Source organism: Athene noctua, chromosome 1 (assembly GCF_965140245.1).
Source record: "Athene noctua chromosome 1, bAthNoc1.hap1.1, whole genome shotgun sequence".
Lineage (NCBI taxonomy): Eukaryota > Metazoa > Chordata > Aves > Strigiformes > Strigidae > Athene > Athene noctua.
In genome coordinates this window covers 184,810,377-184,835,674 of record NC_134037.1, presented here as the reverse complement: position 1 = coordinate 184,835,674, position 25,298 = coordinate 184,810,377, and the positions used below count along the sequence as shown (strand labels likewise).

Here is a 25,298-nt window from a genome sequence, read left to right as displayed (position 1 = left end):
AGTCACGTAAATAAATCACTATCACAGGTGAGGAACGGGGTACCAAAAGCATTCATAAATTCTCTAGTTTCTGTGCCACATGGCACTCTCAGTAAATGCTTACAGCAATGCATGTATTAAGTATTAATCTATGTTCCTGCCAGCACCTTGAGTAGAAGCAGGAAGGCTATTAAGCACAATCCAAAGGGGATGCAGCAATTCACTTCTGTTGAACCACATTCCCTTCAAATCTGCAAGAGTTTTGCACATTGGCTCTATTTCAAAGCTTATGTTCTCAATGTTCTCCCCAGTGATTTCTTTACCCTTACAAGTGCCCATTGCTACTGATGGGCCAGCAGCCAGTGTTATGGCCCAAGGCCTTCCTCAAGGAAAGTGGCATATATCCAGGTGATGACAATACAACACCTGTAACAAGAAAACAGAAGTACGGGGGAGAGGTTGTACTGTAAAAAGCTTTCATTGTATTAGTTTTTTAACGAAACGGAAACTTTTTGAGTGCATTCTGGTTTTAGATGCGCAAAAGCCAAGTTGTACAGAAGTACAAGACACAAAACCCAAATGAAAATGATCAATACTGTTCAATAGATAGCAAATTTGCTTTATTTCATATGATTCAGATCATCCAGTCACTGTGTCTTTTAATTCAATGTTGAATAAAATATTTATTAAAAGTTATGGAAAGAAAAAATGAATTACTATTTTGAATGACAGTGTATGAACAACTCAACTACTTATTATAACAACTTACCTATCCATGGCGATGTATTATTCTTGTCTGAGTTTACTGAATCATAGTAACAAATATAGTTGAAATAGTCCAACCTGCAGAGAAATTTAGCTATATGGGGTTTTCTAAATATTATCCATTTATGTAAAAGGAAAACCAAACCCAAAATTTTAAGCAGTTATTCTAATGAGAAAGCAAAAACAGGAAATTTTGGAGTTTATGTTCAAGTTAACAAAATCTAAATGTTTATTAGGTAAGTCAAAGGAGCATCCCCAAACTAAAGATATTGCATGTGAGAATGATAGCACATCTATGACAATCTGAAACAGTTAAATGTTTGTACTAAGACAGATATTTATACTTATTAAAAATATAGAATTTAAACCACGGGATACTGCACTTTAAAATAGAAAATACTCAAAATTTGGTGTACACATAGATTTCACCATCATATCAATTATGAAAATCTTGACTTGTAAGATCAGGCCACTGACATAGATCCAGTAACATTTTAATTATTTTAAGTCAGCATAACAAAGGGTGAACAAATCTTCACTGTCAAGTATCCCACTGAAACAGAGAAAGGTATGGGAAGTTCTTGAGTCTGATTTTTTACTTCAAGGAATGCTTTTCAATGTAAAAAAATCAAATTATATCTAAATTTATTTTCAGATTATTTTGATCACTTTCTAAAGAAAACAAAATGCTGTAGTAAACAGAGGATAAAATGGTATGACTTTTTTACAATGAAATTTAGATGTAGCAAAGGTACTTGGTGTGACACTGATTTTTCTTAGATGACTGTCTTCAACTTAAAACAAAACTATCAATTCTGTATGGAGGAGATGATGTAGCAAGATTTTGATGTAGGATAGTTTATTACCTAAACAGTATGTACAAATTCTAAACATGAAAATAGTGAGTAAAAGAAATCAGACTCTATTTACATTTACATTTTTTTACAAATTGTTTTTACAAGAAGTGTATTTTTTTTCTCTAAGTAACGGGACAAACACATAAGACCAATCTTTTTGTATTACATACATAAATAAATACTGACTTTAAATGAGTGTTATAGGAACATAATTTCTACAGCCAATTTGGGTAACAGAGAAGCATTTCTGTTACCTCTACTACAATATAATTAAGTAAAAAGGAAAAATTTTACATATAGAGCTCTGTTAATTATTTTGTAAATTGTACCTTACTAATATATTCAGTAGAGGTAATACAGTCGTTACATTTCATGCCCACAACTGAACAATGAGTTTTGGCATGCAAAACCATATATAATCATTAACATCTGCAGGTATTAATTTACATTTTTTAAATAAAGGGTTTTCTTAATTCTTTAAAACTACATGCAACAGCTTATTAGCATCATATTCCTGGTTACAATGCACAAGTTTGCATAACATTATTCTTAGTAATTGATGTTCACAGGTACTGATCAAAAGGGTAGGAATATACTTGGCACATAGTATAAGAAAATGAATTAATAAATAAGTCAATATCACAACTACATTTACATATACACAAAACAAAAATAAAAATTTGTATGGTGTTGTACACAGAATTTAGAACTGTCTGGGTTCCACACTTTGTTCTATAATGCCCTGATTTAAGGCAGTATTCAAGCAAATTTTGACATCCATGCTTTATTTGAGGCATCACTAAGGTAACTTTTAACTGCACAGGTTTACTTCCATCCTACTGACTTCTTTCGTGCATATAGAATTTTCCTCTTCTGCATACCTTCCTGAATCAGGGCCTGCTTATCTGCAACTCTCCCTGACTCTAGTTTGGAGCATGGAGATTAAAGTATTGTGGAATAATTTGACTCAGTATTAAGGTTTCTATACAGTTCTGCCAATACCAATGGTAAAATTCTCATTCACATTAGCAATGAGTATTTCTTTGACTTTGTGTGTGACCATGCCAAACATTAATTGTCAATCTTAGCATTGCCACATCATGTCCTCAGCTTTTTCTGAAGCCACCAAGTTGAGGGAGTTCACCATTTCAGAAGTCAGACGTCTGTCTTATTGTCTATCTGCTATATTCTTAATGAATATTCAAGATCATACACATAGATAATACAGGACAAGCTCTGTCTTATTTGAATTTCTCCTGCTCTATAAACAACTCAAAAATGGTCAAAAAAGATATAACAAGAACAAACCATTCTCTTCTTAAACAAAAATCACAATGAAGAAAAAAAAAAATCCACTTCACAAAGCGGTTAGTAAAAATGGCATAATCTTATAATTCTCCTTTAAGATAAAATGCATCCTGAAGTCAACTGACAAATTCATCAGAATCGTACATAGCAAATAATACATTAAAGGTGCAGCGTATCTAAAAACATCCCAATATCTATATTAACCCTGTATTGCGCAACAACATGAGAGAAAATAAAACTTTAACTAGTGAATCAACTCTATTGCTGAATTAAATGTTTAATGTGAAATAGGCTAGTAAATTAGGACAATACCCTGTAAAATTCCGCAAACAAGGCTTTAAGAATTAGGCACTAACAACTTCAAATCTGTACTGCTAAATTCAAAGAATAATTGGGAAATTACTCATAGCTGGGAATTTAACATCCATGCATGAGCTCTCTTGTCTTTCTTTTTTTCATTTTTGATTTGGAGGGTGACTTGAAAGGTTAGTTGATAAGATGATTTGTAGAAGGAAAAAAATAATTTGCATCTTAGTGGACTCTATATAATGCCTTTGTTCAATACAATTCTACTTTATAAACTTTGGGGTTTTTTTTTGATTTCCAGAATCTACTTCAAAAGGGAAAAGCCTTCCATGTTTTTTAGAAGTACACTCTTACTTTTAAAAGTTGAATGCTTCAAAGAGAGTGGCAACAGCAAACAGTAACCATTTTGATTCCTTTCAGAAAAATGAGGCTTCCCCTCAGCAATGAAGACTAAGGGTATGATCACTCAGGGCTGCAAACTTCCAGTTTATCTCCAAGCCATATTTGGCATCATTGTAATAAAGATTGACACACGTGTTCTATGTTTTACCATGTCACTATGAACGAAACATAATTTCATTAACTTTAATCAAGTCACTACAGCTTTGCCTCAGCATAACTAGAATAGACTGCGATTGAAAGGTTTGGACAGAATTTGTCAGAGAAGCTTGAGGTATTTACTTTCCCTGATCCCACTGACTCCGGCTCCCAGCAAACACCACGGAGATCACTTCTAGCCTTACCTACGCCCTGTGCAATCTCAATGTCAGAGCAGTGCTGCACCACCAGTTTGATTCAAATTGTGTTTTCTTTGCTAACTTGTACCCACAAAACATTTCCATCCTGACAAAAATCTCTGAGACTCTGGCCTTCTGCCAAAACTGAAAATAAACCTTTATAGTACAGATTTTATGAAGAAGAGTTCATCTGTTTATTTGCTAATCTATCTTGGAAAAGGAGAGATGACAGAATGATAGAGGAAGGAATTAAAAGCACCATAGCCTTTAATATTTTGAAAGTCACTGTTAAAGGCCCAAGCCATGTATTACAGCAATAGAAAATGTCTGGAAAAGTTCTTGGTCACTGAGTGCATATCAAAAAAGACAACAAGCAAAGTAGAGTTTCTTTCACCCCCTGTGGTATCAAGCCACATGAAACAAAAAGCTGTGAACTTCAGTATAGACAAAATGTATTTGAATTTTTTATGAATGTTCTTCTACAATAAACATAACTCCGATCCTCAGTTTCTGGTATCTATTTCTTTTCTTCATATTTGCTTTTCCACAAAACAATTTGTCATCAGGAGAAGGAGTATATATTTACCACTAATGTCTGAGCTTCTCTCACTGAATATGTCAGGCAAATATGAAATACAGGTGAGTCTGTAGCATCTGCTGGTAGAAAAATTGACCACCTTGTCAAGTTTGACTCCTGAGTGTTTGAGGTACGTTAGCCTCATGTGATGTTTCAGGGAGTAATGGAAATGATGCCAAAGAATTAAGGAGCACTTTGAACATCTTGAATGTTAGAAGATGATTATGAGCATTTGCATGGACATTTATTGGCAGATACCTTCCACCCTCTCCACAATAAATCCAAAAAGTTTCTGTTTACTATTGAGGTATGTCTCTCTATGTGGCAAATTACTCTAGACAGTTTATATTGCACAATAAGGCAATATGAATTCCCTTATGGTTAAAAAGGGCACCCTTCTGTATAAATTTGAAAAATGCATTCAAATAAACTATAAGCCAATGTTTTCCAGATGCCAGAATCTTGTCACATCATTCTTTCCGTAAGCGAAACAGAAGAATAGAGCCAATGCATCCACCCTTATGTTCAAAAGATCCATGGGGAAAAGAAATATGCGCATCAAAATCCAAAGCCAAAAAGTAGTCCTATGGCTACTTGAATAATAAATGTGCCTCAGAATTTCTGTTTCTAAAATGTTAATGTTAACTATTTATACTTTTAACTAGAAAATTGCTGTTTCTTTCCAAGATATTATTATACCTTGAAATATTATATGCCAAAAAATTGTGTGGGGTTTTAAAAGTCATTCTTCCAGGACCTATCATTTAATTGCATTAATTTCTATTAATTTTCAACAATTCTATTAATTGTCATTTGTTTTTTTACAATGGTACATCTACCCTGGATATTTTCTAGCTATTAACTACATTAAGAGAAGATCTACACGCCACTCCAGAACATATGGGTGATACAAATGTATCATCATTTTCCTCCGTGGTGATACTGCAATTATTAAATACTATTTTAGGGTTTCTGCTACTGGTATTTATTTTACTTATGTCCTTATTTCAGACATATGGAGATATTCTTTAATGGCAAAATACATTAGGGCTTAAACTGGTGACAGGCAGAGCTTTAAGTAAAATAGATCACTTAAACATGCTGATGAGAACATGGCCTCCAGTGTTCAAAAATATGTATACATCACAGGACAACCTTGCAAATATTAACATTGAAGTCACTAAGAGAAAAAGCTGTATACACTGCACCATTTCAATCTACTTTAAACATAGAAATACAAAAACATTATAATGAACACACCAGATTTTCTAACAGGTGTTGAGTTGGACGTGATCTTCAATTTGGTGAATAGTGGTGGTACTGAAATTATATTTGCTGCATATTTCATCCTGATCTTGGTACAGATACAATCCTTCATGCCTAAACTACAGAGAAGTAGATACAGATCATACAGAACAGTAACTTCCACTGGAAAACTGGGGTCACTGTTCCTACAGATGTGCCTTTTCCTAGGCCTCATTTGGGAGCTCAGTTTTTCTCGCAGTTATTTGTATAATCATCTGAAACAGTTTAATATTTCTCTGGGGGTGGCTTGTAGTGGTGTGGATGATGTTGCTTCAGATGAGATCCTAAATAAAAGAATAGGAAAATATGCACATATCAATCCCTGAATATGCAATACCAACACTTATCTATACTAAAAATCTTTGTGAGGCCTTCAGCTTGCCATCCTTCAGCTTATAAATGACCTACCTGTGCTGACAAATTTGTGCATATTCAGTCCAGACAACCTTAGTGGGACTTCGAAAGGACAAAAAGATTCAAGTAGATGAATCCTGGACTAATTCATTACATTTTTTACTGGGCTTCACAACACTGAGCTGTAGTTTTCAGAAACGTACGAAATGCTGGAAATAGCCTTTAAGAGGTTTGCATATTTAGAAATATGATCAGGCTCTAGCCATGCTGGACTGAATGCACCCAGAAGAATCTAAACTTGAAAGCTAAGGAATCCCAGGCCTAGCGAGTACTTGCAGGACAGACCAACTTAGAATCCTAAGTGCTACAGGCATAAGCCAAAGAGCTGTAGGGGAATGAATGGTAAATGTCAGATTGCAGAAACTGAGCAAGAGAAAGACTGAATTTTCTTCCATCATTGCTGGTGGACAGTTATGGGGGGAGAAACCCAATATTTTCACACATCTTAAGCTTATGGAATGCTACTGGAATCAATAAAGACTGTAAGGCTCCAGCAAACTGCTTACATGTGGAGGACTGAAGTTTTGTAACACGTAATCTCATGTCAAAATGGTGTAGTACTTACTGTGGGGTGAAAATGGAGGAATTTCAGGTGTTCGGAATGACTTTATCGTAGCTGGACCTTCCCCACCAGTTGTCAGCACTTGTACTTCTAAGCGGTACAGCATTGACGGCCTCAGGTTGGGCACAGTAAGTACATAATGATCCTAAAAATAAATAATTAGCATTAATTCTCAGAGCATCTAAAAATAAAACTCTATTCACCCAAATCAGTGGTTTAAACAGGTTATGTCACTCTCAGCACCTACAAATTATTTTCTTAGAATTCTGTTAAAAGGTTTTAATGTATGCATCATTTTGTTGAGAGGGTTGGTTTTGAATATTTTGCTTGCCATTCCCTTTGAGCAGACTTTTTACCATAATGTTATGGTTTCATGTGTAAGATGTCCAAGCTGTCCCTTAATGTTCTGGAAAATGGATGATGTGCCCTTCACAAAAAAAAAAAAAAAAAAAAAAAAAAAAGGAACTTCCTAATCATTCTTTTTAACAAACATGTCCATTATATAAACTTGTTTTTATTTTGGATGTGCCTGTGAATTCTACTAATTGGTAAATTAATTAATGGCAAACCTGGGGCCCCTGCTGCAGCTAGTGAAAATAAGTGTGGCTACACTGATTTCAGCAGATTTGTCCCAGTTACACCATAAGAATTTGCCCTCTGTTCTTAATCCCATTTCTGGCATGATGGACTCACTTTTCACTGCTCCGTACCTTTCATGGTCACTTACACCTGTGCAAAATAATTTCAGAGTCAGTTTATAAATGCTCCCAAATGGGAATACATCTGGCTAAAGACTAAAGGGTATTAAGGAATCAAAGGTCCTGATTCACCTTATTCCAAGCTGAAAAGGCCCAGTCTCAGGAAGGGGACAGTGTGGCAGTGATGCCAGATGGTGCAGTGGGCTCCTGCAACTAGCCAGGATGGGCAGGCCAGGAATTTGAAGGGCAAGTTCTTCTGGGGGACCTAAGTGAGCTGTGGGAATAACTGGTAAATTTCTGTTACTACTAAAGCAAGCAGTAAAGGGGAAAGGAGAGAAAAAGTGGAGGGAAATGTAGTTTTACTGCCAAATTGGCACATATTCTGAGATGGGGCTGCTCTTAACAGACCTTGCTGAAGCTGTTCCACCTCATATGAAATACTGAATGGGTAGGAGAAAGAGAGAAGTGCATACATTGCACTCAATGCACTCACTCTGCTCATTCAGGTGCTCCTCCAGCGGCTGGGACCTGTGTGTTTTAGCTTTGGTTGTGTAAATATTAAATTTTTATCAGTCAGAGGCTACCAACAAGAAAGAGTGAATGATCCTCACTGTAAAATACCTTACATTCTGGTGGTTTCTGAGAGGCAGGAGATACTGTTTCAACTCAAACCAGAGTTTTCTGAAAGTTAACCAGTTGCCATAAATAGACAGATACATAGAGTGATAGCTAATTAAATAAAAGGAATAAATTGATTATTAAATAAATAAACTAAGAAAATTAATTTAGATCTTCAGGCTCTACAGTAATGAAACCAGATAAAAATAAAGATAAAAAGTTACAGCATAACACAATGCAAAGGAGTGCATTATATATATAAAACTTTATATATATATTTCAGACCTAACTGGACCAAAAGCTTAAACAAAGCAATAGAAACTAGGAATAAAACATGTTCCTGCTCCTAAAAAAAAAGATGAAAACCAAAGTGAAAATCAACATCTCATGATCTGTAACTTTGCTTATTATTGTGCTAAGGTGGCTGTTTACAGCCAAAGGTTTGTGACCGAGTAACCACTTGAAGGTAATCCTTGCTGAAAAGACCAAGGCTGTATCTGCCCCGTGCTTCTGCTCTGGACTGTAGTTAGAGCTTCTAGTGAATTTGTGTGGATCATACCAAGTCTGTACTAAGGTGTAACAGCTAAGCACACTGCGTGGTAGCTTGGCCCATACTTTTAGAGCATCCATCATCAGCTTTGTTGCTCTCCCCCAGGACAACAGGCTTTGAAACATGTGTGCCCTAGCCCTAGGGCAGTTTGCTAGGAATTAAGACAGAATAGTGAGAACCTTGTCTTGGATTTGTGGAAATCACATTGAATGTAAGATGTGGCCAGCAAAACCATTTTACACATTCTTTGACGAAATAAATGTCGTGGAAAGATTTTCAGCCAATTCTGCTCTAGACACAATCACCTGATCCACTTCTCTGAAGTAAATGGAAGGACTCCCAAAGTTGTTAGCAGATTTTGGATCAAAGCCAGCTCCTTAAGCCCTTTTGTTGACTCTGGTGGATCTGGCAGCAGAGTCTGAAAGAAATGCTCTTCACCTGACTCTGCCAAAGGAGGAACTGAAATAGTAAAGGCCATCTTAAAGGAAATAGGAGGAAGAATTCAAATTGTTAACTCTTACACTTTCAATAAACAGTGAAATCTATTTCTCATTTAAATTATTTGTCCATTGGACAATGGTGTATATTGGCAGAGGGGGAAGTGATTTTTATTTTTCTTAGAGCAATGAGTGACTCAAAGGAGGAGAAAAAACTCTTAAATCCATCAAATTGGACACCAAATAATTAGTAATACTATAGTAACCGCCAAGTTGAACAGCCTGATCATCAAAAGAAAATAAAAACTATCTATTGCCACACAGATGATCTTTGCCTCCCTTCAGGCAGTTCTCAGACAATGGTTGCTAATTTGACAGTTGTGCACATTAAAATGCTTGATGTGTCATCAAGAAGAGTAGCTGTGCTTTGTATCTCCAGCAAGGAGGAAAAATTAAGCACTTCCTGCTCCAACTTGCCTGCAGAGCCAGAGAACACTATATGTGACAGCTGCGTCACCATTAAACATTAAAAATAGGCCATGTACACACACACTTATGAAGCCGCTAGCAAAGAAAAGTAACAAAGAACTTACCGCCGGCAGTATCTGTGACTGTGAAATGATGCTGTTGGGTAAGCTGTTCTGCCGGCTTTCTGTGGTTACTTCTGCCCAAGTGACTTGAAACCCTGTCATGGGCTGGTGAAGGTCTGCCTTAGATATCTTCCAGGAAAAATGACCAGTGATGTTACCTTCCTGAACAATGAAAGACGCAGATAGATTCTCGGGTTTGGCCAACACTTTGGGTAGAACTGGCACTATAAATTTGGAAAGTAAAAAGATAAGCTGAACATTGAGAGATAATGTTCAATAATGTTAATCTATATCCACAAATCAAGGTCAGACAGAGCTTTCTTTCTGGTGTTACTCAGGATCCAGACTTTCTGGCATTTCATTTTCACTGTTACCCAAAGTGTCTCTTTGATATATTCCATTGGCATTTTGGGTAAAATTCAAACTTCAGATCAACTGCTGTCAGCTGCAGGTGACAGAAAGAAAAGCCTATGGCATGTAAAGTGCCTCATTCACAGGCAGCCATCCTCCTGCTCCTCTCTACTTTAGAATACCTGAACTCCAATTTTCAGTTTTGGGACCACAGGAAAACCCACAGGATAGCACAGAACTCCATGATGCAGGCAAAAAGTAAAATTTGTGCTCTAAAACTGTAGTATAAGTTAACAGGAGCACTCTGATTAGGGGAAACATCCCTGAGTTGCAGTTGCCCAGGAAGGCTGTAATGATGGAAACCATCAGGAGCAACAGTGAGAAAACGGCAATGGTGGCCAGCAGGACTCTGATGTAACCCACAGAGCATGGGAGCACCCTTGGGGTCAGCAGAAACTGAAAGTGAGAGGGCCACCCTCTAACTGAAGAGAAAGGTTTCCAGACTTGGCTGTGCACAGCCATGGCTGACCTGACCTAGTGCTGGCAACAGTCCTGCTTCAAGAATAGGTAACCCCAGAGGTCCTTTCCAACCAATAACTCAATAATTCCGTGATTGCCATAACCCTCTAGCTATACTTATCATTGTGGCAATGCTGTAAAAGGTATGAGTGACTTTATTTGTTATTTGAGAGTGGAATTAACCTAAACAAAAGCAAACTGAAAAAGCAGCTTGCATCAGTATCAAAACATTCAAAAGATGGGTCATGCCAACATAATTATGTTTAGTTATCATCCATCACTATAATAAATATAATTGGGAAACTGTTCCTCCTTACAAAAATAAAAATGTATAATAAAAAATGTCATATGTTTATAAACAGTCCACTAAAATTATCACTTAATTGATAAAACAGTAATATACTAGCGAAAATCTATACTGCTCTGTATTTAATTTGATTTTTCACATAAGCATTAGTCATATTTTTATTTGTTCTGAATCTTTCATTTACCATTTTAGAATTGCTTTTAAGACTTTTTCTTGGTAATTATATATGCATTTGAAACTATTTGGCTAGTGCTCCAGATCATGCCTTACCTCCTTCAGCAGGACAGTTAATGTGCTTGTGGCTTTTTTCTTTAAATGCAGAGCAAGGTGGGGTAACAAAGAAAATACTCTCAGCCTTAAAACGACCTTTAGATTTTGCAGGCAAAACAGTTACTTTATATTTGCATGAAAATGACAGGTCCTTTAGAATCATGTAGTTTTCCTACAACAAGAAAAACAAAAAGATCACATGCTGCAAATCGACCTCTAGAAAAAAAAAATAATTGAAAAATAAGGTTGGCAGAAGATGAAAATTTTCTTGAATATTTTCCTGATATGCTTAACACGTGCCAACATGGCCAACAAAGCAATCATTTCCTATGTTATTATTATTTTCAGTAGTAAAATATATCAGCAGAGTATTTGGATATGTCTCAGTTCTGCACAGTTCCTTCACCACGCTGCATCAAAGCAACTGGCTTCTAACATTTAGAAGTCTCTCTGACATGACAGCAGTGGGGGTAGCAATGTGAGGATGTAAATGCTAATTGAATTAAATAAATGTAAGAAAGCTGAGTTAGGCTGCTGTAAATGACAGGTTTCATCTACATTTAACTTTTTAAAAGCACATTCAAATCTAGCATGGCATTATAGACCCATTTTTTTCTGCTTTACTACATTAACTACTTCTACCTTCTTATCAGGAAGAAAGTTCCACAGCTGAACTACAAATCACAAGTCTCTGTTTAAAGACGACTGGAGAAGACAACTTTACACAGAGTTTGTATCCTGCTAAATTCTTACTTTTCTCTAAAGTACTTTTGAAAATCATAGTCTGAAAGCTTTAGCACAAATCATATATGAGAAAAAATGCTTGGTTTTTTTTTCTGGGAAGATGACCAATAACACCTTACTGGCTGAGGTCAAAAGTCTTCCACTGCCTTTTAGATCTTTACTTCCCTTCAGAACCACTAATTTCCAGTATTTTTCTGCATAACTCCCTCTTTTTTCTAATCCCAAATTGGATTAGTCTAACCATCACTTGGAAGGTCATTTTTACTGGGACATCGACATTGGGCTAAGAATGGACTTGACTTCCCATCTTCCACTTGCTGAGAGAGTGCTCTAACAGGATTGATACCTCCTTAAAATTGTGACAGGACTATTTTTATTTATTGTGACAAGGCCTAAATGCTCAATACTGGAAACATAAGGTCTTTATTCACCTTGATCTATCATATCCAGTACCAAACCTTTTTTCTGTTTGCTTGTAATTCAGTTTCTTCCTCAAAAGAAACAGTTTCCCAAAGTAGACTGGATCAATTACTACAAGGTGATTGAGAGGAAATAAGTGAACTAATCCCACAATGCATTTGGGCAGATGTTTTTCCTCACCTCCATTGGTAACTTTCTCCTATCTTCAATGTGCATAACTTGAAATATTGGGACCGATCATAACATTATGTCACAATAATTTTTTTAAATCCACCTCTCATGTTTGCTTTGCTGACCCCATGAAGCAGTAAATTTTACAAGCAGCAGACTCCTGTATGAGAAATGATGTCTTTTGATTTACTCTACTTTTACATGCCATTAACTCCACTGAATTGATCCGGTAGTATAGGTCAGGGTAAGAAGGAAAGGTGAATTGTGATTTCTTCCATTCTCCATAACCCACTAAATCAATTGAGATGCACCAATTACATTACTGTGTTGTTCAAATAATGTGTTACAGAGATGGATGACACCAGATTGCCAACAAATTGAGTACAAAGAACTGCCACTGCAATATATATTTGGGCTGACATGTACTTACATAGAGCTTTTTTTCTTATCTGATATCTGTCTGGCTTCCAGATTTAATGTCTAATATTTTTCACCTACAGTCCTTTTTTCTTATTCTGTTATTGTCCTCAAGACTGTGAAACCCACCTGCATGTCTAAAAGAAAACCTAGTTTATTAATTACTATTATTACTGTTCAGTATTTGCACTGTGCTAGTCCTACAGTACTAATTATAGGTAAAGCTCCATGTTCTAATGCTGTAGAAATATGTAAGTACTTAGTACAAAGTTTGTTTGCCTGCTCTTGTTTTCTGAATAACACTGACCAAAAAAATAAGATTTTAGCCTAGTGTGAATTTAAAAGATAAAAAAAACCCCTAAACCCCAAACAGTCCAGATGCATAATTTTTATCTTTTGCAGAAGAGGGACAAAAAAAGAAACATTCTTACTCATCTATGAAACATGGTATAAAGCATACTGTGCTATGTACAGAACCATCCTTCCTCTGGCTGCTTAGAAGCCATTCAGTGTCAAGCAGAAGGCTGAATGGAGACTTACGTAAGTCAGCTCAGTTACTTTCCCAAGTCCTTTGGTGTCATTGTGTGCACAGGACTCCAGTAACCAGTGGACTTGGAATTGATTCATGCTGACATCTAAATGATATAAAAAGAGAGGAAAAGACATATATTATAATTATGCTTTGACCATTGCAACTTTTCTGGCTTCTCTGGATAAAAATAGAAGGAGTTTTAATTACTGTAGAGCTGGTAGTTCCTCACTTGTTCCTAAGCATCCTTTAAGAGAATGGAGAAAATATTATACACTTATATCAGCTGATGGAGATGAATTTAAAAATAGTTTATTGGCATTTTCAGATATGTAAGCATATACTGCTTACATTTTTAAAAAACTCAAGCATTTAAATTGAGCATTAAAAAAAAAAATCTCAATTCTGCTACTTCTTAACATCCTGCAAATGATGGGAATGACTTTGTGTCAACTGCCTGTGACAGTTTATATTGTCAGAGCATTGCAATACTGCTGCCTGGAACTGCTTGAGAAATCTGTGCTTGAAGATATATGAAAATGTCTGTAAATCCTTGAGCTTTCTCCTTTCAGAATATATCCTAAGACATGTTCACAGTATCTGTCCAAATAAAATTCCACTCCTGACTCTTAGGAGTAATACCAAAGGCTTGAGTTTGCTCCCATTTAAATAAATGATAAAAATTTCTAGAGTATCAATAATATAAACTTTCAACAAATTTCTAGCTCTTACAGCTTGTCTAACACTGATTGCATAAGGAAGCAAAACACAGGTCAATAAAAAATTAGATAAAAGAAGAAAAACTCATCAGGTAGTGCAAATACATCCTGCCACTTTTTTTCTGGATTTAGTTCTCCTCTATCTTTATGCAGGAGATACAAAATTATGTCTGTTATTATTACTCAGCTTGGTATGTCATAGTCACTAATGCCAAGTGCCTGATTATGCATTTCAGGAAGGAAAAAAAATATCTTTGATGCCTTAAGGGCTGATCTGGCATTCACTGCTATGAGCAATTTGGACACAGAAGAGAAGGATTGTAAACTAAAGAGAAAATAAGTAGTGTATGAAACTAGCTCAAATGGTATTCTGGGAAAAAGACTGATTATAATCTCCTTGAAATAGATTTTTGCAGCAGCTATTTTAATAACAACATGTATGCTAATTATTTGTGTGATTTCTTTGGAAACCCAATATTTTTTTCAAAAATAAATCTATAAAAAAATAACTTCCTGCCTTGTGATTGATCCCTCTCATTTAAAAATAAATAAAGAAATGGATGTGTTTTCACCTTCCTCTTAGTTGCTGGACTTTCTTACTTGATATGCCTTTTGGATGAAGACACAAACTCACAGTGCATTTTTAAGCAGGTTTCATCTGGTTTTACCTCTTCCAGTTCACTCGATTATTGCCTGTCACCTGCTTGCACCCCTCTCCTGGGACAAACAAACAAAACACCTAGGTTCTTGGGACCTGAAAACTTTGTGTTGCTGTATTAATGATGCTATATCAATGATGTACACTCTGTGCCAAATAACCACAGTGAATCTGTTATTGATTTTATATTAGCAGATAAGCACATTATTTTAAACTATCTGCATGTAAGGTGGACAGCTCTTTGTGAAGCTACAAAATGGCTATTTTCACTAACAGGAACTTTCATTTGCAGTCCATAAATAGATCACTCTCTCTTTGGTAGATATTCTCCAAGCCAATTAAACCTTGCTATTATCCAGCCATCAAGAACTGGATAAGATACACACCTCAGGTAGGTCACTGAATATCACTACATGGGCAGCTGGGGAAACATGGATCTCATGCATCAAGAGCTTACAACAGCTCAACATCTGGATATATCAGTGTAGAAGTTTACTAAGCCTCTGTTCAGAAATGTAATTTAACAGGTTGTAACCCAAGATATTTGGTATTTCCAGCTCCTGACACAGCAAAATTCGGTTTGGATCTTATTGCAGCTCGACCTCCATTTCTTAGGTGAGCTTCTACTCTCAGGCAGTTCTTTTCTTCTGTCCTACCTCTCCTTTCCTGCATTAGCAAACCCTCAGTAACCCATTCGTAAACAGCTGTGGTTTCTGATAACTTCTCTATTGGAGCTAGAAATTCAGAAAGAAGTTGAAAAATTTGTTATTTCACTTCCTATCAACTTGGATTGTAAATGTAGAATGAAGGTTTTTAATAAACATAATTTCTTTTTTTTTTATTATTTAAACAAAAGTAACAAAGGGATCATACTTGATAGTGCTCAGATCTAGTATGCTGATAACAATGTATACTCAAAAAGACAACATTTTATTTCTTTTCAATAAGTATGTAATTAAAAGTTATTTCAAAAAGGTTTTTGCATATATATATACAAGTACATCAACTGCTATAAACCGGAATGCACCATGACGGCACCAGCTACGTTTATCCCAAACTTTTTATTAGAACAGGCCTTTTTGAATTCCCTGCACTTTTATTTTCAAGACTAAAACTTCTTCAGTTCTCATCTCCACCTTTGTGATTGGCACTATCTAAAAGATTTAAACATAAGCATGTTAATTGCTTTTTGTTAAAAATAAGAATGTAGAAACAATTGACAACAATCAAAACAATTTTCTCCTTTTAAAAAAGTCTATCCTGTCAGGGTCCAAAGCCTGAATAATTTTGGGTGCAAAACTGAGATATAATAGGGAAGTACCTCCTACTTGAGACAGAAACTTTTTTAAAAACAGGGAAAGGTGGGAAATTTTGTGATTAAATAAAGTTAGAAGCATAAAAAACTCAAAGCGGATGTGCATGAACAAAGTATTCGTATTAAATAACAAGATCTATTTAGAATTTATATTAAATATTTTTAAAACAAAAGGAGACAAGATGTATGTAATGGTCTAAAAAGCCACATGAGACTTAAAAAAAAAATGATGAAAATATGCATTTGTCTAATAAACTTGCTAATAAAGATCATGGCTCTAGAGTTTCGCTTTTATGCAACATTATACATCTGATTTTGTGTTTACAGCACATGCAAAAGAAAACCTTCTCCCAGCCTTTCTTTCAGCAACGTATACTCTCCTAGCAAGATCGCTACTATAATTTTATTTAGATTGTTGTTTTCAGCTGTCCATTACAAACTCAGTGGTAGATACTAGACAAGCTGTCCAAGCTGCAGTCTAGCTGAATGTCAGCTACTACCACCAAAACTGTTTCTGAATTAAGCTCAGGTAAGGTTAATACATTGTAACCCACAGGCACATATTTTTCTGAAAATTCATTTGAGTAGTCAGTATTACAGAATATCCAGTATCTAATGGGACTGATTTGGGCCAGTTTTATTAGAAAGTTCTGCTATCCCTTCTAGAATAGGTACATAACCCTGAAAATAAACTGCCACACTCCTTCAGTCTGGTTCCCTGATATTTCAGATGTCACAGTATGAAGCCTTTTTTGTATATAAGCAATCTCCTGGTTAATAGTTTGGAGTTTTCTTAATTCTCTACTTTCACTTAGGAGCCTTTATAAAGCTTTATAATTTCATTGTTCTCACAGTTTTAAAGTATACCACTTGGCACTAAAAAGACTGATGCTTGCACAAACAGCAAGCATTCATATTTCCCAGAACTCAAAATATTTGCAAAGAAACACTGAAGTTGAAGGACATAGTAAGTGCTAGCACTCACTTGAGCAGCACTAAGCTTGTGAAATTAGTCAACAGAAATCACTTAAATAAGAACTCCTTAAAGGATTGTTACAGCAGACAGCTTATTCAAACAATTACTTTTATTTTCATGTTTCTTTAAATTAAAAAATAAAAAAAGCAAACCAGGAAAATGACTTCAAAAATTTCTTAAAGTCACTCACTATGGAAATGAACTCCAGCTGCCCAAGCTGAAGATTTTTAGATCTTTCAGACAGTTGCACATAACTGATTTTTTCAATTAAACTAATAGCTAATGTTAATTTTGTTTTGCTATGATTTTTAAAGTAAATTTTCTTAAATATAAAATTAGTTCCTGGACTTAAGAAAACATTCCCATACCCAAACCACATGAGCGTGTTCTTAAAATTCCACATAGGCTTTATTGCTGAACAGGGGTATGCAGCTAACTTTGTTGGACAGAAATCTTGTATCTAACTAGAAATGTATTGATCAGGGGATGTTTTAAAGCATGTGTCATAGTTGCTTTGATTTCCTCCCTCTTATGTTTCACCCAAAACTGCCCTTAATTTCACATGAGTATCTCCACAAAGCTATCTCTTGATTGTGTTTAGGAAGATGTTCTTCATAGATAGATACAATTCAGGTTATTCTGGGAGGAAAATGAACATTTATTCTGTAGCCTCAAGCTGCAAAAGCAGTCCAAAATCCTATTAATGCCAAATATATCTATTTGCCCCTCTGAAAAGTTCTGGTTCACATCCACAATTTAAGCATCCTAGATTGGAAAGTTTTTTGCTTGGAGTACTGCAACATATCCTAAGCCATGGCTGCACAATGGTTAATAGAATACCCTAGACCTACATTCTAAATCTCATAATCTCCCCACAGAATTTGAAGCTCTGAGACTCATTCAGAAAAATCACCCAACACAACGCCATGTAATTCTGCAACTTCTCCTAGCTGGAATTTCTGATTTAAATGGTTCTACAGTTTACTGAAAATAAACTAAACAAAAAAGTGATCTCTTTTCCTCATCTTTGACAACATTTTCCACATTTCTGTTCTGCTATACATTTCCATTACTGCCAGCAACGTGAATGATTTCATCTAATGTGGTTTCTTTTTTTCTACCATGTCACTGCAGACAGCTCCTTTCTTTGCCTAGAATACTCTTTTCTGCTCTGTAGTACATTTATTGTTGCAGAAGGGTGCCAACTTGACAGTCATGCAGAACTGAAGTGTTCTTTGTAGCTGGCATAGCATGGCCAAGAACAGCAGTGAAGTTTGTTCACACAACCCAATGCCACCAATATGACAACAACCTACTGTCACTCCAGAAGAGGTATGTATTTATTTGTACTTCTGTGATCCATAGCAAGAAAATTGCAGGAGACTGTTTTGGGAACTGGGGCTAGTTCTGCTGCTTGTTTGCTAGAGGTCTTTAGGCAAACCACTTCATGGCTCCTTACCTCTCTTCCACCCCTGTCAAGTGGTGATAATGATAACAGTCTCTGTTGTAAAACTATTTCAGCGCTAGAGTTGTGTATTATTCTGTTTGATGCGTGGTTGTTGGATGATGGGTCTCTACAATTTGTTATAAAAATGCTGATTAATGCCAGCTGTGACAGCACTATTATACACACAACCAAATTACAAAAACTTATTAGAAAGAAAAATCAAATGGGATTTGCTGGAAAACAAGATTTCAGAGCAGACATGTTCAACAACAGCAGCTCAAATTAAGTTTTAATTACAATAAAAATGTTTGGCATCAATAAAAACATTAACATCAAGCTGATTTCTGTATTGTGAAAGGACTTGAACTAATTAACAAGCAGTGTCTGTTAGATTTTCCCATTAGAACAAAATATGGTAAAAAAGTAAAAATTATAAAATCAGAAGACATGCTTATATGAAAACCTTAACCTGGCAGCACAGAAGTATTAATTTAATATAAATAACAAGCATATGTCAGTAAAAAAGGAAATGGTGTTTTGTATTTTCTGTCAAGTTACCTCAGCAAACTGACTCCCTCCAAAATATGCACATGTAATTAATAAGCTAACTGTATGTCAAAAGGAGCGGTTATCAAAGTTTGGAAGATAATTAGCCATATGTAAACTTGCTGTCTTCATTCAAACCTAACCTTTCTTCAAATAGAATGCCAGAAAGAGACTGAAATTTCTATGAAACCAATTCAGTAGGAAAATTACTGAAAGAATTTGTTCTGCGTGTAGCTAAACCTGTGGATTTATGATATATTGTTAAATCTGATATTTCATACAGCAAACTGCAATGATTATTTGTGACTGGCCACATGCTTTTTGTTTTTCTTCTCATACTGTGGGGTTGATCTTACAAGCTTCTGAGCACTCTGGCCCTGATTCAATAAAGCACTTAAGCATGTGAACAGTCGTGTTGACTTCAATAGTTAAGAGTAGCTAATGGATCAAGCCAGAAAGTTTAGTACCCACCAAGCTCAAGACACTAATGACCATACAAACTATAGTTAAAAGATAGTCTTGAACATGTCTTTGATTGTCTCAGACTAATAGGAAGAAGGAAATATAGCAAAATTAAGTCTTTTCCTTTCTGGATCACGTGTCTTGCAGCACTGCCGCTCTAAAAATATGCTATAGCCAGGGGTAAAGATATCATATTTAATATCACTGCACAGAGCAGAATCTGCTCAGAGCACATGAAATGCATGTCCTCAGTATCAACAGGCTTGATTAATTGTTTCCATGGCAAAATTATAGTATAACTTTGGGGAGCTCTGTATAAATCCTGTGTCAAACAACACACCATCCAGGACAAAAATTATTTATCACATTGTATTGAATGAAGAAACTGTGCAACAGTGAATATAACAGCAAAAATGGTGAATGGTGAAATTTATGATGCCTTTTATGAAAAACATTTTATCATCTCTGAAGTGCCCAAATATGTGTACAAGTCAAAGGCTTCCTGAAGAAACGTTCCTGCCCTAGCTTCTCCCAGTATGCAACCCCTAATACACCATTGCAACTGTGGATCTAATACAACACAGCACTTCCTCCAACTCGCCATTCTGGCAGAAGGATGAGCAGCAGTGTTTGCTCTGCAGCATACCCTGCCTCTATTCTACACCAAGAACTATTATGCAAATAGTTGAGATGACAGAATATAATGAAGTGTTCTTCTGTTCTCTCAAGCTTGTGTTCATTTCATCTCTTTATCAGGCCACCATTCTTCTCCATGTCAACACAGTGTTCTACAATATGCAAGTTTCCATAAACACTTTTTGTACTAAAACTCAGTTGCTGAAGAGGTCCTGAAAAATATGCAGGGAAGGCTTAAAAATGGGCAAAATCCAAGTGAATAAATGAAGCAGTGCTATTTACTACTAGTTGCTTTAGTTTTGAAGACATGCTTAGTACAAAGTGATCCACATGGTATTTATCGCACTGTAATAAAGCAGACCAAAGAACAGCTTGGGAACGAATACTTCAGTGTACTACAGGGAAGCAAAACATGATTTTGGTCAGTTCTTGATCATAAAACTTATTTATTTCTTCACATACTCATTCACAAGCCATTCTATGCCACTCTGAATCATGGCGTTTCTTGACAAGGTTTGAAATCTGAAGCTAATGATAGGACAAGAAACAATGACAGAATAACAAGTGTTATTTTACTCGTGGTAGTTTAGCAAATGCAAGATGAGTTGTAAAAACAATAAAATACTGCACTGATGCACTAATGCATTGAGAACCTCTCTGCAGTTGTCTGTTTTCTCTGTAAAAACTATATCGTCAATGTGTTCTGTCTCAGGATTTCTGGTAAGTTATCTTAAAAAAATTTAATGAAAACAGCTCTGGCTCTTTCACTGCCTGTGCATTGATTCACCCAGTGGTACAAAAAAAGAAAAAAAAATCCAAAGTGTCAAATATTTAGTTTTGAAATTCATGGTATTCATGACACCTCTGAGAAAAAGAACTTTTTAATAATCACCTATTCAAGTAGTATGATTAAAATAAACACCAAAAGTCTTAGTTGACATTTAATCTTCATTTAATAAACATTTCCTAACTAGGCAAACTATACTGTTTCCTGCTCTTAGATGGATTATAAGCAGTATTGTTTAAATCACAAAGATTTTGTTTCTCACATTATGCCATTTAAAACAAACTTTCTTTCCGTATAGCACATTCTCTGTATAATACAACAATAAGTCTTTCCAAAAATGATATTAACAATCAGCGTGTAATTTAAAGACAGGCCTGAGCCACAGTATTTGTGTCTATATCTAGATGTCGGAAGACTCAAGTTTTAAAGATATTTATATTTTAGGTATTTAAATTTGGGATTATCTCTAAAATGGATTACCTCTACCCTCACTTCTTTTCCCACACACAACATCCTATACAAACTGAGTTCAACAGTATCTCATTCTGGTTTTCTGTTAAAAGGAAATTTGCCTCTTGTAAACTCCAAGTCTCACAATAGTTGCTTGTAGCCTGAACAGAAGGTTCCTACATTACTTCCTCACAGCCAGATTTTCAAAGGTATCTAAGCATCTAAAAACTGAATGTAATGAAAAAGAACAAAACCCAAACAAACAAACCCCAAGGCCCACGACGGTTATATGTCTATTGAAAATGTCACTAGCTACTCTGCCATTAACTTTAGTCTTCTGTGTAACTTCGACAAATCTGGACATTTAGGTGGGGAGACTATATTGAGGGTAGGTAATCCGGGAGTCCTTCCCAATTGCAGACACAGTTTACCCCTAACTAACTCCACAATTGGAGGAGATGCAAAGATGCACCTGCTACTCTCTTCTCTCTCATACCCTAGGCAAAAGCTGTACCGGTGGGTTTGCACAAATGTACGATGATCCATCAAGTTCCAAAACTGGACTTTCGTGGTATGCATCATGGCATGTCATATCAGGATGTGGCTTTGCAGAACTGTTATTCATAAAGTTAATGGCATTAATATGCAGTTTCTAAATCTGCAGTTTAAGACTTCTGAGTCTGAGAAAAAGAACAGACCAAAAACTGGTTAAATATCTTTAAAGTCAGGTGTGTACAGACAGAGTGAACAGACCTTTACTGTGTCCCCATTAGTAATATAGTAATTATTATAGATTCCATTAATATTCAAATAAAGCTAGAAGAAGTAGCTTCAAAACAAATTAAAAAATGTGGTTCTTCTTAGAACAAGCACTTAAAACTCTGGAACTTCATAAACAAGGATGTTTCAATGCCCAAAATTTAGGTGACCCCGATGGGGGGGTCATAGAAGAGAAATGCATCAAAAGTGAATAAATACAATGAAATCACATTGGGCTCAGGAAATCCCATGAACTAGAAGCTGTCTGAAGCTGGGACAATAATCTGCATAAGTATCATTACATGCTTGCCCTCTTTTTATGTTCCTTTGGATTTGTTATTGGCCACTGACAAGAATAGAATACTTGTTGAGATGGACCTTTGGTCTAGACTGCTACAAATCTTTTTATATTCCGTTTATGATCACAGGAATAAAAACAACTGGTGTTTAAGAACTCATTAGTCATCAGCTGCATATATGTGACATCTTTAAATTTAACTATAATTTCAGTGTCGGATACCTCTTTTTGGTGTCTTTCCTTTCAACTGTAGCTACTCATTCAAATAGTCAAGTTTCCTTCCCTGTCTGTAGTGTTTATACAACTGGTTTTATGACCACCTTATAAACTGGGCCAATTAAACAATACAGCTTAAAAAGAGGTACGTGGAGGAAAATTGACTCAATTCATAAGAGGATGCTTTTTAGTTTAAAACACCTTCATCATGAGCATGATGCCTTGCTGCTGATAGCTTAACCTTATTTGAATCACAAGCTGAATAGTTTACTTCAGAACTTAGGCAGGCTAAGAGAGCACTCATGAGCAGTTATTACCCCATAGATGATGAAAGGTATCTTGCTAAACTGCAGTACCTCAGTATCTTTTTACTCACAGTAGGAATGGTAGGATTGTTCCAGGTATGATAGTGCAAGCATATAGAACAATGGTTTGACTGAACGTGACCTAGTTATACAGCTTGCGGAAAGGAGCGGAAGAACTGAATGGTAAAAAGCCTGCCATTCTATCCCTTAGTTATTCAGACTGCCTAACCACAGACATTGCCATTGACAATCTTAGTGACACTATATATATATATTAAGTTTTGCATTTGTTGTTAAAATAATTAACTTTATAGGTTGTGGTAATACTCAAGAAGTAATAAGAAATGTAGAAAGCTGTGTACTGGGTAGACAGATATTACTGAAGGAATGTAAAGATGATGGTTTTGAAAACATATTTTTTCCAAAAGAATTACATATGAAGTAAGAGTTTATTAGTTGGCCAGTTAATTTTTTCAATACCTTGAAGTGAGTTAAGTCTTGATAAATGATTTCACAATGCAATATTGAACGTGTATCTGTAGTTTGAGTGCAGGTACTCATCCCACATAATAATGGTCTATCTTTGGACTGCACTCATGGACCAGGTAATTTGCAATTACACTTCTGTGTGATCCGTTAACTTAAGTTCAAAAGAAATCAAGTGTAAATTTGTATTCAGTTATTAAGTTTAAGAATAAAAAGAAAATTTATTTTAAATACATAAATTAAGTCAAATTAAATAGACTTTCACAAGTTCTGGAGTATGATTCAGGTCATACTGAGGGCTTGTGAACAGCACACACTATGCTAATTTTGAAATGAAACAATAAGTGGATCAAGCATACAAAGTGTTAGAACTAGTTTGATGAATGTTCTGAACCAAACCAGTCCAGTACAGCCACAGTCTGCCTTCAGCAGACATCAGTGGGTACATGCTAGGCAAAATCAGTCTTCTGTGCTGTCTGAGCTCTGGGACCACAGCAGGTAGTTCTGATTTGGCTTCTGATACTTGATTTCTTGGCAGACTTTGAATCAATTCCAACTACATTCCTGGGTCTAATCATTGGACAGACCTGCCCCAAAGTCTTTCATACCAAGAGCTTTAAACGCCTACCCTGAAAGGTACAGAGGTTTGGAAGCGAGTAAAGGGTTCAGTAATGGCTTTCTGTTCTTCCTGTGGAAACATGGAGAAATGTAGTAAACTGTGCATTTGAAAAGGCTCCCCAGTACTGTCCCATTTGCAAGGGAGATGCCACTGAGGTTGCCCCTGTTGTAAGTGTGATTTTAAAACTTTATTATTTGTCCCACTAATCAATTGCATACTATTTGATAAGTTGCATGCTATCTATCAAATTTGTTGATGCTTTTCATGACTCCCACCAGTAACATTTTAAGTATTGTGACCACGTCACATTTGGACATAAACCAAACAGTCCAAGTCCTGTTGTCAGTTTATAAAGTACAACTGGAGATGGTTAGATGCTCCCCTTTTCAGTCTCTCCAGGCAGCAAAAAGGCAAAGAGATTTTAAACCCAGCACTTTTTAAAAGCAGGGATTAACAAAAATTTTATTCCTAAAAGGATATAAGAGAAAGGGAAGATTAGGGATCATGCAAAGGACACTTCTGACAGGATATTCTTTTACCTCTGAAATAATTTCCCATAACAGCTAAAGCTGACAGTATTACCTACATCCCCAGGCAGGATGCTGCGAAAGCCCATAGGATACAGGCATCTGAGTCAGCTGTAGCACATGTGGAAAAGCAAAATTATGCAATGTCTACTGGTGAATTTCTAAAGAATTGATCAAGTTGAAGCGCTTGGGGCAAGCTTTACTAATTAAATCCCTAAGTACAAATGCACATTATGTGTACCCACACAATCAGCCTCTGCAGAGCCAATGTCTCTGTATTTGCACAGAAATATGAGGGAAATATATTTGTGTGTACTTCACTATAATTAACAGTGAGATCTTATTTTTGAAAGAACCACCTGGACTACAGTGATACCTTCAAGTAAAAATATTTTACTACTTAAATATCTGTAAGCAGAAAATGGTCAGCTGCTCAAATACTGATCTTCCTAGTGCAATAGTTAGTACCAAACTAAATAATTCCTTAGTGTTAAGCAACTACTGCTGAATTCTTTACAATAACAACTAGAAACTCCAACTGGCATTGAAGGGTTTCATTAGCTTCAATGGCACTAGTTCCGTGAGAAAGGACCATAGGATAACACGGGGAAAGCTTTCAATTATTACAAAACCTGCCATATGAAATACCTTATTGCAAACA

The 25,298-nt window shown here is 35.8% G+C and overlaps 1 protein-coding gene across 3 annotated transcripts in view; it reads right to left on the bottom strand.

Annotated features, from left to right (window-relative positions):
* ANOS1 (anosmin 1) overlaps positions 1-25,298 on the bottom strand; it is a 161,576-nt gene that overhangs the window by 15,339 nt on the left and 120,939 nt on the right. For 2 of the 3 annotated variants that reach the window (XM_074907431.1, XM_074907419.1), the window contains 5 exons: positions 13,443-13,537; positions 11,151-11,322; positions 9,707-9,927; positions 6,814-6,955; positions 617-6,118 (listed from right to left, as the gene is read on the bottom strand). In XM_074907431.1, coding sequence (XP_074763532.1) covers positions 6,060-6,118; positions 6,814-6,955; positions 9,707-9,927; positions 11,151-11,322; positions 13,443-13,537 — 689 coding nt within the window. In that variant the 3' untranslated portion in view covers positions 617-6,059. Of the gene's footprint in view, positions 1-616; positions 6,119-6,813; positions 6,956-9,706; positions 9,928-11,150; positions 11,323-13,442; positions 13,538-25,298 lie in introns of those variants that run through there. The other variant, XR_012633719.1, reaches the window with a different exon arrangement.